Below are 15,752 nucleotides of genomic sequence, written 5' to 3'. Positions count from 1 at the left end.
GTCGAAGTTGTCGCACTTGGCGCAAGCGCGTGGGCTTGCTGCGCTGTGTATAGCAGGTTGGGCTGGGAAGGGCGCTGAGAAAGAATACACCGACGGAAGTCTGACAACGCAAGCTTTGCTAAGCATTGATCATCGCATTCGGCCGGGCTCATAGCCAATGAGATCGGTGAACAATGAGAACGTGCCTGAGACCGTAAGCGGCAGGGCCCACAGATTGCACGCATGTTGGGGTAGATGCCTGCTAGTTCCCGTACAGTAAACGGTCCGTCGCATGGCTTTCTCTTCTCGCTCTATTGACACTGTCGCCTCGGCGGTTTCTCGTGTTCATACGCGACCAGTGCGCATAGGTCGGACCATGATGTGCCTAATAAGCTCTGGTTTAAGCTGCTTATGCGCATCGGTCAAGCTTTCATGACCACGATGTGACGCCGGAGGAATGCTTGCTACGTACGGACGGCGGATACCGCAGGATTCTGCCATGTAGTCAGTGGCTACAAACAAGACGACTCGAAGTACTTATATGCGCCGAGGGCAACTATCGCGACAATGCACGCGAAGATCCCGGCGAGCTTGTAAGTCATGGAGCGTGCAGGATCGTGCGCAGTCGCAATTTTCAGCCATGCTCGAATACTACAGATCGTATGCAATCTCGAAGAAAACGTTCGTGATAGTGACGCGTGGAAAACCGAACATTGCGACGAGACGAAGATGGCTGCAGAGAAACTCTTTTCGTACTTGGATGGAGATCCTAATAAGATAGCGGTTCGCTCGTAGTTCGGAATTTTCCAACGACAAACATATCTAAAGAGGAAGGTAAGAAGAAGTTGAGAGATGGCAACAGCGTTGAACGAGGAAGTAAGAGCTTGGTTTGAAAGCCTGACTAACCGCGTTAGGTCGGATATCCAGGACATTCTACACTCAACATCTCCAACAAACTTCACACACAAAGTACATCATCCCGTCCGAGACTCCACACCTGTATCCTCCACGCCCTTCTAGCGACCCTCCCTAGACCTCAGCATCTCCCACATCGCCACCAGTCACTGTGATCTCCTCCACCAGCAATACTCCATGCACATCCGCTTGCTACACGTACAGGGATGTGAGCGGCTAGTAGAATCGCAATTTGAAACGCGACTGAAACCCTGTACGCCACAGCAATAATGCATACAATTAGCAATAATGTCAAACATGTGTCCTCTTTGTGAACCGGCGGCTAGTGCTGATCGCAAAAAAGCTTAGTTGGACTTCAAGCCTAAAGTTCAAGGCGTCAAAGCCACGCGCTCGAGGAACATCTCCAACGGAGTAAAGTGACCACTAAGCTCAGACTACCAGCCTGCTTTTCATCCACACACCGTTTTGTAATCCAAGATCCGCACTTCACAAAAGCAATGAACAAGAAGAAGATTTGAACCAGAACTCTTTTATTCCCTATCATAGTAAATTAAGGAGCGTAATAGACCAGGGTTCCCAAGCCCAAGTAAACTACACAATCAACCGCGTTACTCCTCCTCCATCCGCCACCGTTTTTTAAATACAAGATACCCAGTATTGACAAGCTCTTCCTCCTTCCATCTGCGCGTCACAGACGCCGACCAGATAGAAAAATGAAAAGCCCAGTAGCTCCACCCTGCTCTCCCCCAATCGTCCTTACAATATTATCTCCTTATCCAAACAAGATCAAACCGAGGTATATACAACCCATTCATTAAACCCAGATCCCGTTCCATCCATCTCTCCTGTATGTGTAAATATTCTCATCATTCTCATCTCTCTCCCCCCAGCGCTCATAAGCCAATGCGTTCATGACATCGTTGGTTCCGTCATCGTGAAAGCGCTTAGTCGTCGTCCTCGCCCTCAAGGAGGTCAAGCTCCTCCTCCTGGTCGTCGTTGGTGAGGGCAGGCTGGTTGCGGGCGGCCTCACGCTTGCGAGCAGCGGCACCGTTGATAGCGGTGTTTGAGCCTGTGGTGGCACCGGTTGCGCCAGTGGCACCAGTGGCACCAGTAGCACCGGATTGAACGCCAGCTCCGGTCTGTTGAGTAGCACCAGTTTGCTGAGTAGCACCGCCAGCGTTGGCAACTGGGGCAGCGCCGTTTGCGACTTGGCCGGTGGTAGAGCCTGTGGTAGCACCAGTGGCGCCAGTGGTACCGGTAGTAGCACCAGTAGCGCCAGTAGCACCAGTAGCACCGTTAGCAGCGGGAACAGCACCGTTAGCGGCCGGGGCAGCTGCCGCGGGAGCAGCAGCACCAGCAGCACCGGCGGCGGGAGCAGCAGCAGTTCCAGAGGTAGCGGGAGCGGCGGCACCAGCAGCAGGAGCAGTACCGGCAGCAGGAGCAGTACCAGCAGCGGGCGCGGTACCAGCAGCAGGAGCAGCCGCAGCGGCACCAGCCATCTGAACAGGAACACAGCCACCGAAAGGACCAGCACGAGCGGGGTTCTGGCAACGGACCATGCAGACGTTGCTCTGGCCAGCGACAGTACCCGTGCAAGTCATGCCAGCGGGCATGGAAACAGTGAGGGGAAGATCCTGCATCTGAGTGTCGCGGTTACGGCCACGGTCGTTACCGGGAAGGTTGGTGGTGACGGTAGCGGCTTGCCAGTTGGCACCAGTGCCAGTTGCGTCAACCATGCAGGTGTAAGGGCCGGCACCGTCAGAGTTGACTTGGTGGACTGTCATCATGACTTGGCCGCCAGCAGAGACCTGAGGAAGAGTGGCGCCGCTGAGGGCCATGACTTGAGCAGTACCGGCCTGGATGTCGTTGTCACCTCCGCCGAGTGTCTCACCGCAGGTGTCTGCGGCTGCGCCACGGAAACGGGTAGCATCCTGCTGGAAGGGGTTTCGGTTGGTACCGTCACGAGGAGTGTTGGGGTCAACACCGATGGCGGTACCGTTACCGCCTGCATCACCGGTAGCGCCGATGATAGCAGCGTGGCCAGCCACGAGGGAAGAGGAAGCCAAAAGGCTGAAGGAAACAATGGTGGTCTTGGAGAAGTACATGTTGATTTTGTGTTGATTATTGTCTGAACCGGTCAGAGAAAAGATTAGGTAGTAAAGTGAAGAGGTATTAAGTAGAAGAGAAGAGAAGTAGTGATTACTGTAGTTGCTGGGTTGGGAACCTGTGATACTGGATGCTCTTCTTCGGTTGCGAAGACGGTCGTCTTTATACAGCAGACTGATACCGAGAGAGGATGTTCGGCATCGTGACTCGCATCGACTTTGGTTAGTTCCAAGGTGGTGAGGCGTTCCGGTTTGGCCAAGATGTGAGAGCCTGGCAGTATAAGGTTTCAAACTTGTCGTGGTCTTGCAGAAACGTTGCATGAGTTGGTGGAGCCACTAGACGAAAACGTACGAAACGTGGTTGCGGCAATATCGACCCCAGAAACATGTATGAAAAGTTCGCGGCTCCGGATGGCGGCGTGTAGATGATCACTTTGAGCCAATCTGGGTCTGATCTGGTAGGTGTAACGGGTCCTTCTGCCGTAGACTGTGACAAAGCTTGCAAAAACTTCGGCACGAGTAAACCGGTGAAGATGTTGCGTGGTGGATAGTTCCGGTTCCCAAGCTGTAGACATCGCAGTCAGCTCTCGCGCAATACCGCATGAATCGTCCATAGTTTACCGGTGGATAAACGGACATGTGGCTAGGGCTAAGCATTCAGAAGTCTGAGGTTTCAAAGCTTGGCAGTGAACACAAATGTACCCTGGGATCCCTTGAAACGGAGAGTGGCTGAGGCCATCAATGTTCATGCGTGACGTTCTGGGGAAGTTGAAAATACACCAGGCGGGGCCTTCCCTCAGGCGCATCTCAGGCCAACGCGCTGATGGTGTACTTGAGTTCGCTATGCGATGCGACTTCGCTGTAGGCAATGTTGAGATGCATGGCGCAATCCCCAGAGCTGCAAGCTAGACCACACCAGCCACAGCTTAGATGTGCGCCGAGGCATCAAGCGAGCGCACATCAGTTCTCGGCGGCGATCAGGGTGATCAGGGTCTCGAGCATACCAGATCAAGCCCGTGTTTCCATATCATGAAGCATGGGAGCGGTCAATTGAAAGTTTCGGTGTTCCGTTTTGGGATCAAAGTTTTCTAGTGGCGCATGGTCGGTTTCATGAGTAATGGTACAGCATCTGGGGAAGTTTCTGCCTCCGGCACGACCGTGATCCGGCCTGAGTGTACCGTTTGTGGCTGTTGGTGCGGAGCCGGGGTGGAAGTGTGCTTGCGATGAAGGGTGGAAGTTTGCTTGCGATGAGGCACTTAGGAGGCGCGGAAGGGTGAAGTGTGGTTCTGAGGCACAGGGCGGACGGCTAGACCCGCGGGTTAGTCATGGTCTTGGCAGACGCAGTCTGCAGGTAGCCGGCGAGGCTCGCGTCGCAGCATGGTCAGCCAACATCTCAACGCATACCACGGCGTTTTCACGTGCGGCTGTCGCTGGCAGCTGCAGGTTTCACTTCGTACGCACTCGTAAGTTACTGCTTCAGATAGTGCCGCTGCCGCCGTGGCAGGCTGTAGGTGCGCAGCCCGATAAACGCTGCTGGCAGCGACCAAGGCTAACAGCTGTGGCAGTCTGACAGTCTGAGACGCCGTAATATGACACCGCATGCGCCTTACACTTCTCCCCGAACGTGAACAAGTTCATAGCGACCCGTCCACCGTCGTTCGGAAAATGGGGCGACCGACGAAACAATACATGAGTGGCTCACAAAGGACAATATAATGAGGTTGGATTGAGGAATGGGCATACCGCACGACTTTGCTTCATGCATGTATGCTGAGATGGGATTCGATAGTCCTCAAGACATGATCGCGGCCTGTTGCAGCCCCTCTGCGACGCGCGATACCTTTGTTCTGAGGATGCACTGTGAGAGGGGGTCTACATAATTTTCGCGCCTTTGCACGTACCGTGATGACCATGACAAGGACAGCATCCTCTTGAGATTTACAATGAGCCAAGTACTACTCATGAATCTCTTCAACACACCACGTCTGCAGCCAGCTTGACTAAACAGGCAGGTAGAAGTTGTCTTGGCAAACTACGTCACTCCGATGCTCGGTACTTGGACAGGGCTACCCGCGATAAGATCGGGATAGGAATCTGAGCATTATCAAACATCGTGACTACCCCCGGATACATGGGTTTCTTGGTTCAATTACCATGCAGATAGCTACCCGTTGTGATGTATGACAAGCCCGTACCCCGAGTAATGTATAAATGACGGTTCCGACATATTGGTAAATGTCCGCAACCCATACTTGCGGTATACGGACTGAGCATCAGCTAATCAGAATGGTTCAGTTCATACGCCTGGTATTTGTAGCGCTCTGTAGCCACGCCGTGGCTGGGCAAAACATGCCCTTCGATGCTCGGGAAACCACCATCGACTCTGTGCACCATGCGCTCTACTCCGGACTTTCAACATGTCGCGAAGTGGTATCGTCGTTCCTCGCCAACATTGACGCCAACAACAACCGCACAAACGCCATCATCACCTTGAACCCCAATGCCCTGGCCATCGCTGACGACATGGACGAGCAGCTCTCGGCCGGTAATGCCACTGGACCTCTCTTCTGCGTCCCGATACTGCTCAAAGACAATTACGACACAGCGGACATGCCAACCACCGGTGGGAACCTCGCCCTAGCGCATTCCCAACCTTTGGAAGATGCACCGAGTGTGACAGCGTTCAAAAACGCGGGTGCCATCATCCTCGGCAAGGCGAACTTGCACGAGCTCGCTTTGGAAGGAATCAGCGTGTCCTCGCTAGGTGGCCAGACGATCAATCCCTACGACTCCAGCCGCACACCAGGCGGTAGTTCGGGGGGCACAGGTGCAGTAGTCGCGTCCTCATTCTGTGTCTTCGGCACCGGGACGGATACCGTGAACTCGCTGCGCAGTCCAGCCTCGGCCAACTCGCTATGTAGTATCCGACCTACGCGTGGGCTGATCACTCGGACGGGAATCATCCCCATATCGAATACCCACGATGTCATTGGGCCTATCGCCCGCACAATCAGAGACGTGGCAACAGCGCTGACGGTCATGGCTACAACGGGTTACGATGCAGCCGACAACGACACCGCATTAGTCCCTGGCACCATCCGCAACACTGACTACACCTCCTCGTTACATAGTACCGAGCTGAAAGGTCTGCGCATCGGTGTACTAGACGGCTTTTTCAACCGCACAGACTCGCCAGAAGTCACGCCCGTTAACAACGCCATGGACGCCGTTATGTCGCGTCTAGAAGCTGCGGGCGTAACACTCATCCCCATCACCGAATCCATTTACAACGCTACTGCCATCCAATCCGCCTACGACGTCCAGCGCTTCGAGTACCGCGAGCTCATGGACGCCTATCTCGCGCGTCCGTCCCTCGGCGGCAAACACCCCGCCACCCTAGCCGATCTGTACTCGCGCCGCATGGCCAACGGCACTCAGGGAGAGTTCCTGGTGCTTCCAAGTCAGTACGAGTATGTAAACACGGCTCTTGCGTCTTCTACGGGTAATGCTACGTATAACGATCGGCAAGCTGGTATTCGTAACCTTACGCTCGCTCTACTCAACACTTTTACGTCGAATGGCCTCGACGCTATCATCTACCCTGAGCAGAAGAATCTGGTTGTCAAGATTGGCTCCCCTTCGCAGTCGGGCAGAAATGGTATCCTGGCTGCTCTGACGGGAACGCCGGTTGTCACTGTGCCGGCGGGCTTCTCGGATCCGAGTGACGAGGCGCCCGTTGGTGTGCCGATTGGAATGGAGATTCTGGGGCGGCCCTGGGAGGAGGCCAAGTTGTTGGGCATTGGGTATCAGGTGGAGCAGCTGTTGAAGGCGAGAAAGAGTCCGGTTTGGGCGAGAGAGATGGTGGAGGGGAAGAGGTATGAGGAGGTGCCGGTTATTGAGCCAGATACTGCGAATATTCCTAGTGTGTATCCGTTGGGGACGCTCTAGATAAGTCTCATTGTAGGAAACGAACCTTTTTTTTTTCTCTCTTTCTTCTTTTTCTTTAAACAAGTAGCAAGAAATACAGCACTTTTCTAGTCATGAACGTGGGCGTGCTGCATCTCCAACACATGGACACCTTGTCTTTTCATCTCAAGTGCACAGCAGAAACTTTGAAATTGATTACCGTTTTGCATACTTTGCTTCCCGAGAATGAGGTGGTATGGAGGAACAATCGTGACTTCGAAGGCCTGGTACGTGCATATCCTAGCTCCGACAGTCGTCTCTCGTATGACGTCACATGGAAACCCCCCACCACCATGGGATTCAATTCTAAAAAGGCACCTGGAGAGACTACAGATATATTATTGGTCGCTTTGCGAAGTCTCAGGTGAGTTGAGCATGGTGGTGGGTTGTGACAATTTTTTGAATGAGTTGTTGTTCGGTGTTAAATACCAAATTCATGAATGACCCGTAGCACATCAAGATCTGACAAGTTTCTCTACACATTGCGTCTTATGCTCTTTTTCCCCCCTCGCTCTTCGAGAACGCATGCATAACCTTTCTGAGGAGTTGTAATGGTTCTTGCTTCCTCGCATGGTGGGGTAATGGATTCTAGATATCGCAAAACCTGAAGCCCTGGAGATGCGGGACAGGCAGCTCGCGATATGTATATATCGCGTACTCCCTGATATTTGGAAGAAGTAGAAAGCGAACGTACCAACATCTTGATGTAATCTCGATAATATTAGAGAAAACAAAGAAGTTTTGGTTACTTGCGGGGGTTCGAGTCGATAAGGAAAATGAAATCGTATTCATATTTCTCAAGGACGTTAGAACGAGAGGGTCTCTTGCTGGACACGCGACATAGAATCGATGCATTCAGATTCAATGTAACAAAGAAGAACGCTGCTCAAATGCCGACGTTGAGGAAATTCGAGCATGTATAGCTTTTGCCTTTGTTTTCTGGTCGTCATGTATAGATATCGTAGACAACTCCACCAGCCACATTGATCTTGTAGTGTGCACGCCGAAGACTTGAAAGACCAGATTATAGTGGGGGTTTTTGATTGCGATGATGAATAGCACCTGGGCAGTGTGGTCCGTGAAAAGTGGTATGATGTACATCGCGAAAGCTTCTCTCGAACAAGGACAAAGTCCTAAGATAATCTTGTTCATGCGACCGGACGAGAGTGCGAACACATTACACAGCATGATTGAACTTTTAATAGCATATGACGGACATTGCAATGTAGATACCAACAAGAACAATAAGCAACGAAGGCTTTCGTCACAGAAGCGAAGGCCGACATGTCACATACGTCTTTGGTTTTTCGGTGTTCAGCCTTGTACACATGTACGAGGTATGCAAGACTTTTAATATCTCGTGGCACGTATCTTGTGGTAGAAGAACATCAGCGCCTTTCATGGGTGAACGTCACGAGAAGGTGATTATCTTAGCAGAGATGTCAACAATCAAGCCAATCAAGCTGAGCTAGCCAGATTTAGTAGGAGTCTAGCTTAGATAGGCTGATGGTTTACTATATAAGGCTAGCTCAATTTGATCGGCTTAATTGTTGACATCTCTGTATCTTAGAGGCTTTTTTCCCCTGGGTTTGTTATAAGCAGTAGCAATGAGGGCGAGATGGCGGAACGGGAGGAAAGTGCTGTAATAGGATCGTATAACAATTGGCACGGGAGACTAGACGCAGATGTCAGCGTGGTGTCTGATCAGCGCGACGGAATACGCTGCACAGCAGCGCACCTGTCAAAGAGTCATCACGACATGGCGACATCGCATGTGCGTATTCAAATATTAGTGCTCACGCATTAGCGACATATGTTGTTAGGGTATAAACGAGGATAACGTATTTGTCGTCTAGCGGTCAATGCATCCCTCCTCTTCCTCAACTAACCCAATCCTCTCGCAATCATGGTGTTCGTCAACGCTCCTCGTATACCAAGGCTCCTCCTCTACTCAGCCCAGTGCACCTACCCAGTTGAAAATTTTCATAGTCGTGGAGCAATTCGGTATTGGAAGCGTATTACGCGTTCGCGTTCGTGTTGCGGACTTTTATGATGACACCGCGGCTTTTCGGTGTTCGCATTGTCCGGAGGGTATCCACACTCCCGAAAAGTGGCATCGCCCTCAAAAAAGGAAGTGCGGAAAGATGACCAGTCCGAACGCGATGGACATGCATGTCACTCAACGCAATGACGTTGGAAGTGTGGCGCAGTAGGAATTCATTCATGATGGTCGGCCGAAGGGCATCCGCGGGCGGTCCTCGGAGCCAGATCCTGCAGCTGCAGTTCATGAAGGGCGCAGCGGTCTTGCTGATTGAATCGACGCGAGCTCCTCCGATATGCGCATGCTAGGAGGGTACAATATACGGAAGTCGTCGTATTCGTTGTGGTGTTAATGGTTTGCGACGATAGCTCTCAAGGCGTGTTCTGTTGCCCGGACCGCAGTATCTTTCCCAACATCCAATGCGCAAACTGCAAGGCCGGCATGATCATGGCTGCAACGAGCCGTGAGACGCCATCATGAAGCTTCCAGAGCACCGTCTCTTGCCATGCGTCCACGTCAATGTTCCTAGCTTGATCCATCTGATCTTGCATCTGCCTTCGTAGTCTTACAGCCTTGGTAGGTAGCTCGAGACCCAAACCAAGGTATAGCCCGACGATAACCCATTCCATAATGACTTGCCTATGGAATCGTTAGCAGATGCCGCATTGAACAAGATGCAACATGAGAGCCAAAGTGATGAGTGATACGTACATGCACAGTTGAAGCGTCACATCACCACTGATGACGTTGAAACGCCCACCTTGCCAACCGTCTTGGGTGATATTGGGCACCCATTTCTCAAAAGCGAAGCACATCATGTAGACAACATCGACGACGAAGAACGGCAGACTCATAACGACAGTCGTAAGAATTCGGACCTCATCTCTATCGGCAAGGTAGAGACGCGCTGAGATGACCGTGGTGGACCAGATCAAGACGAGGAAACACGCCAAGTAAAGCGAAACACCGGCCTTGGTGGCTTCCGTAGCTGCAAAAGTGGGTCCATCTCGAGAATCCGGATCGATGCCGCCAGCGACGATAAGAATGAAGGAAATGATGAGCGGGATGTGGACCATGAGCAAGATCCATTGCATGCGTCGACCTTTGGGGCGCGTCGTCGCGTTGAGCAAGCTGCTGGTAGCCATGAACAATGGCGTCAGGCCCATGGTGGTCAGGATCGCAACACCGCTCTCAAGACTCGTGTTTGACGCCTCGCCCTTTGGAAACATGGTCGTGGCCGCCAAATCGAGTGACACCTGGGTAAGCCGACATATGGATAACAAGGTGAGCCATATCCACGGGGTGCTGCGGCCCAGGCCCTGACGGAAGATGAGCCAAATGGAAATGACGAGATAGAGGAAGAAGACGACGAGTGTCGCTATGTTGACGGTGGCCGGGTAGGTGATGAGACCCACATCGTTTGACGAGGAAACCATCGATGTCGAGACATTGGGGTTCTGGATGATGAGGGTTGGATGCGAATGGAAGGAGACGGGAGAGGTTGGCACGAAGAGGTTCATCGCTAATTCCGCTGTCCGAGCGCTCCGCCTCAACGCCAAGCGCGCTATCACGTGGCGGCGTGCGTCCAGACCTCGAGCCTGTTCTGACGTTTGTGACGCCCATGGTCGCACACTGATCCTTTGCGACATCTAATTTTGATATCCCAACTTTGCACCACAATTCTCATCGTTCGTCACCTTCTGACGCACAACATCTACACAACATCGACGTCCGATCGAGACAGAGGCATCGGCATCGCGCGGAGATACACTCGGTGATCACGCTGCAGTTTGCCACTTAGCGGGCAGTGCCCCCCGAAAATCGGCATCGCACTAAAGAACGGACCAACGCGCTTTGCCCGTTCGACGTCACTAATCTCGCGTCACGATCATCACGTTTAACAAAACGCATGGTGTTGTAACGATCAGGACATGCAGAATCGGCGTGTGCCAGATCGAAATGATGCATAGCGCTGGATTTCTAGTCCACAAACACGACTCGCGCCATTTACGCATTCTCACATCTTTGCGTTCCATCCCTCGTCATAAATAAGTCAAGTAAGCCGAGAAACTGTAAGGAAACAGTATTCGCAGCGTTGGAACTCGTTACAAGCAGCGCTGCAAACCTATGCAGTTCTGCCTCACCTCCGCTTTTGTCATTTTGTCTCCAATTACCTCTGATAGTTAAAGTTGGACCTAAGCGCTAGGCGTTTACGGCCACCCAGACTGGGTCGCTCTTTCGGTGAGTGTTAGACGCGTCGTTTGAGCTGAACGACGCGTAAAAGACCCTGCTGCTGATCGCAGGGTGGGCCTGAACCTTGCAGCCTCTCGGATGTCTGCACATACAGCCGCAAAGGTCCTACTTCTTGCTGTGGCCTGGAAGCCAACGCCGGATCGACGGCGGCCGACGACGAACTCATGGGATCAATGGCGAGCAACCTCGGATCGATGGTGGAGAACAGCGGGCCCACGGCGGGTATGTGTGCGCCCTGGTCGTTTTGGTCGCCTATCGCGTCGCATTGCGCGAGAGAGTGGTTCTCCAACGAGGGGTTCATAGCCGAGGACGATGAACTAGCGGCGGACGTGTTTGCGCCCTGGCTCTGAACGCCACCCATCATGGCATGTTGTGGCTGGGCGTTGCTTCCGGGCACCTGCGACTAGTTCATGGGCACGTTGCACTCGTTCGTATGCCGTTGTTGCGGGTGGTCAAATTCCGCCATCTGTGGCTGGCCCACTGCCATGTGGGCTCCCTGCGTGTGCGCTTGCTGCTGCTGCTGCTGCTGCGATGCGAGGTACTCGCGTTGTTGTCACTGTTCAGCTTGACACATCCACTTATAGAACAGCGCTTTGTGGATGGGTTCCCATGTCCAAGGGGCAAGGTGTCATAGTTTGTATAAAGGATCTGTCTTCGGATCATATCCTGGCAATAGTTGATTTTCCCTCAGCAACCTCATCCATAGGAGAGGGAAATCCTCCTCCACACGTACCCCATCGATATGACCGAGGAGTAGCATACGCTCATTCAGATATTACGGGAATCTATCTGCTGATTCTCTGTGAAGCCAGTGTAGTTCGAAGGAACGACCTGCACCTGTATGTTGGACATATTGATGGATCTTCTTGGACCGGAGAGACTACTGAAGGTGAGTCGAGGTTGAGATTTTGGCGTACGAGATGGTGTGATTGCTCGACCTGCTTATGTACTTTCCTGTTGCGGTTCCCTGAACTTTTTATCGAAAAGCTCAACTATGGTTGCTCTTGTCAATATAAGTTCAACTATTGTTGTGCGGAAGGACGTTCAGAACCAGCCAAGTGCACTAAACATTGTGACCCTTCTCCGAGGATACATTACGCGTATCTGGAGCCAAGGTTGGAGCCGTCTTGAATATTCCTCTCTCATGATTTATCTACCAGCTTCGTCTCAACAGCCAGAGTTTAATTTGGCAAACACCGAGCGCATCAACTATGATTGCCTCATCACAGCAAAATCTTGCAACATGGCAAAGACCTCAAGTGATCAGATATCTGCACGGCCACCCACACACTCCTACGAAAAGCGCGCTCTCGTCAAACTACTCAATTTGCAATAAGCCTCCTGACGTCATTATCTACTTGTCGAGTGTGTTGGATTCAAATTAGCCCATATACGCAATACGCACGTGGGTGCGGCAAGCATCGATAATAATAGATGAGATGGCTCCTTCTCACACTCCTGACGTTTCCCCTCACAGTACCCAGCGTACTTTTGTAGAAATCACGTCGACACCCTTCTCCTCACCAATCATAAATGGCCGATAATTCAGCAATGCTGAGCCAATTTGCTCGTCCAAGGTTTGCGTAACCCGCCAGCCTTCGATATACACTCATAATCACACATGTCGCATCCCATACCTCCTCGACCGAGCGAAAAATTCCGATGAATCGGGCTGGCTGGCGAGTGATGGACATATTCCATTCGATGGTGGGCTCGTTGAGTACGGTTCCCGCAGTGTACACCTGCCAGACCGATCTTTCTCCGCGCGTCTTGCTAGCTTTCGGGAAATTACCTCTACGACAGTGTTCTTCTTGGAACCACGAGTTGCAAATAGCAGCAAGTTTCAGCATGCAAAGCTTGGAGTTTATGTTGTATACTGCGAGTACTGGAAGGTCCACAGAACTCAGCCATGCAAGCACGTGCTCTGCAACAGCACAAGTGGAAAGAGCCGCCCCATGGCTCACCTAATGAGACCTTCTCCATTGCTTGTAGTAAGAATCAAGCGTCTAAAAAAATCTGCCTCCATGTGCAACAACGAGCACTGCAAAACCCGCATCTGCAGACCAGCCATGTTGCCTTATACCTCCAAGGTCCTTGCCACGCTTTTCTGTCTTCTATCTGTGATGTGGCGCCATGATTCGATTCATCCGCTGCTTTGGCCTCCTGAAGTCTTGCTCATCAAACTTCTGCATAGCCAGCCGGCATCCCTTAACCGCTGCCGCTGCCACCGCCTCAAGACTCTCATTCACCCAACTCGTACCGCGCCAACTCGGGCCGAGAGAACCTGCCCGGTAACTCAGTTATATTGGCGGATGTCTCCATCTCTTGGCGCATAGTTCCGATGCCATCAAGTTCACGTGCGTGTCCCTTCTTCCCGGCCTGCGCCCGTAGGTCTTGGATGCGCATTGCCCGATACGCTCTCTTGGCCGTATTGCGTTTCCAAAGCAGGTATGTGCCTGTGGTAATGAGCAAGATCATGCCACATGGAATGCCCACTGCTAGGCCGATCGTTGCGCACAGCGAGAGCCCTGAAGGGTGTGTCATGGTGCGCGGTGGACTTTGCTCGGTGTTCGTTGCGCTGGTGCTTGGAGAAGCGGGCGCTGTCGGTGTACTATCGGATAAGTTGGTGAGTTGCGCCGAGGGGTCTGAAGGAGAGTTTGGAGTACTCGGTCGTGCAGAATCGGAGTCTTTGGATGTTGATATCAGGGATGCTGAGGCGGCCGTCGAAGAAGCCACGCTAGGGGCTACTGTCCCAGGTGCGATAACCACTGTAGTCATATACTGTGTTACGTGCGTAGTCGATGGTGAATCAGCAACTGCCGTACTCGTCCCAAAGATCGAACTGCTCACATGTGCATTGGCTGCTCGAAACATTAGCTGGAAACATATTTAGCCCGCTAAGAATCTCATACAATAGCATGCGTCATTCAAGAAACCCAATGCTTGTAACACTTCTGATTCAGAACATTGGTTCGTAAGGCAAGTATTGACACCTGGATGCTGCGAATTTGTGCAGCTGCAATTAGGGTCTTCTATGCCACAGTCACTGGTCCCGCCCTGGTATTCGATGCATAGTCGCTTACGGAGATCAGCTGCGTCGAATCGAGAATTGGGGCGGTTTAGACTTACGGCGCATTGAGATAGATCTCGGATCTGCAGCACTCTTGCTCGTGCTTGTGAGACTGCCGCGACAAGGTCTAGGATTATGAAGAAGAACATGGTTGGCCAGTCGCCATCGCATGTAAGGAAGGTGTTTAGGGGACGAATATTCTAGCTTGATTCACAGACAAAGCAGCATCCGCAGGCCAGTTGTTTGGGAAGGCTGGTATGTGCAGGGTAATGTGGCGCAGAAACGTCCGCATCCGGCTGGAAAAGACGCCGAGACTTTTGACTCATCAAGCCGATAAGTGACAAAGACAAAGAGATGATACATTGCGAACTTAACATCTCACCTCCACGAAACATGCTTGCTTCGCACGCACCACCGATTGAGCTCCGTCGTGAGTATAACAGCAATGACTCAAGGAAGCCGAATCATATCTGCACTCCACCCGGAAGTCCTCGCCAGCCGTCATCCTTGCCGCCCGACCGACAAAATCGGTAATGTCTTGCTTGGATGCGGTTGGTTACACTGAGTACTTTTCTCTACCAAAGCATCGATCGCTTTGAAAGTGGATTTCCATGCAGAACCATGCATCTTATCAGCCAGAATCTCCATTAATACCATCGGGTGTAGAAAGGCAACGCGCGGAAACCTCGCCTGGTAGATTGATGTTGCGCTGCAGTCGTCCCTTTACCTTTGTGGACCGCCGGGGTGGATACATTCGCTAGCACGTTGGATCATCGGAGGTCGAGGTAGGTCAGCCCCAAAGTTGAACGGTTTTTCTGAAACGATTCGTCTGTGCAGCAAAAGACTCTCCGTAAGCGCTTTGTGGCATACCAGACAAACACCTCCTATAGAAAGATCTCCGTCGGCGCCTACTTTCCCGTCCTTCGAGTCATAGGCGCGCTGCTTCATTGTATTGTTCAGTCTACCGCAGCATGGTAGAAAAGGTACAACATATATGCTCCCGGTCGATGAAGAGTGGACGTGCACGCAGGCGGATAATGCGGCGACATGTGGCTGGGTCAGCGGCGCGCTGTTCTTCGAGGAGTTTGCGGATCCGTATCTTGCGCGGCAATCGGTATCGCCAACTCTTGGGATCGTGCCATGAACTTCTTGTAGAGGTTTCGACTTCTTTGGTCACGATTCTCTGATTATGATGTTAGTTTGCAGTTCGAGAGAAGGATGTTGATCTCGAATAGCGCGTTGCATATATCAGACTGGGGCTTCTTCGTAGCCAAGACCCGTGAGAATGATTCCGGGTCAATGATTGATGTCGGCCAGTCATATTCATCTGGTATCTAACTTAGGAATCAGTCATTGTACATGTCTAGCAGATCCCGGAAGCCTTGTGCCAAAGGCTTGCGGCACGACTAAAGTGTCAACCGAA

General features: G+C 52.1%; 3 protein-coding genes across 3 annotated transcripts; 1 reads left to right on the top strand and 2 right to left on the bottom strand.

The window, feature by feature from the left end:
• Positions 1-1,838: 1,838 nt before the first annotated feature.
• Positions 1,839-2,999, bottom strand: J4E82_008335 (uncharacterized protein; the record flags this gene model as incomplete). Its single annotated transcript, XM_051734568.1, has 1 exon — positions 1,839-2,999. The coding sequence occupies one exon, from the start codon at positions 2,997-2,999 to the stop codon at positions 1,839-1,841; it is 1,161 nt and encodes a 386-aa protein (XP_051585635.1).
• A 2,286-nt stretch (positions 3,000-5,285) lies between these two features.
• J4E82_008334 (uncharacterized protein) lies at positions 5,286-6,947 on the top strand (the record flags this gene model as incomplete). Its single annotated transcript, XM_051734567.1, has 1 exon — positions 5,286-6,947. The coding sequence occupies one exon, from the start codon at positions 5,286-5,288 to the stop codon at positions 6,945-6,947; it is 1,662 nt and encodes a 553-aa protein (XP_051585634.1).
• Positions 6,948-9,377: 2,430 nt separating this feature from the next.
• Positions 9,378-10,629, bottom strand: J4E82_008333 (uncharacterized protein; the record flags this gene model as incomplete). Its single annotated transcript, XM_051734566.1, is given in 3 exon segments — positions 9,378-9,645; positions 9,718-10,604; positions 10,624-10,629. The coding sequence occupies 3 exon segments, from the start codon at positions 10,627-10,629 to the stop codon at positions 9,378-9,380; spliced, it is 1,161 nt and encodes a 386-aa protein (XP_051585633.1).
• Between the last annotated feature and the right edge of the window lie 5,123 nt (positions 10,630-15,752).

Source organism: Alternaria postmessia (genome assembly GCF_024291825.1).
Source record: "Alternaria postmessia strain BMP 2775 chromosome Unknown scaffold_66, whole genome shotgun sequence".
NCBI classification, from domain to species: domain Eukaryota; kingdom Fungi; phylum Ascomycota; class Dothideomycetes; order Pleosporales; family Pleosporaceae; genus Alternaria; species Alternaria postmessia.
Note: the sequence above shows the minus strand (reverse complement) of the source record. Positions and strands in the feature narration are given on the sequence as shown.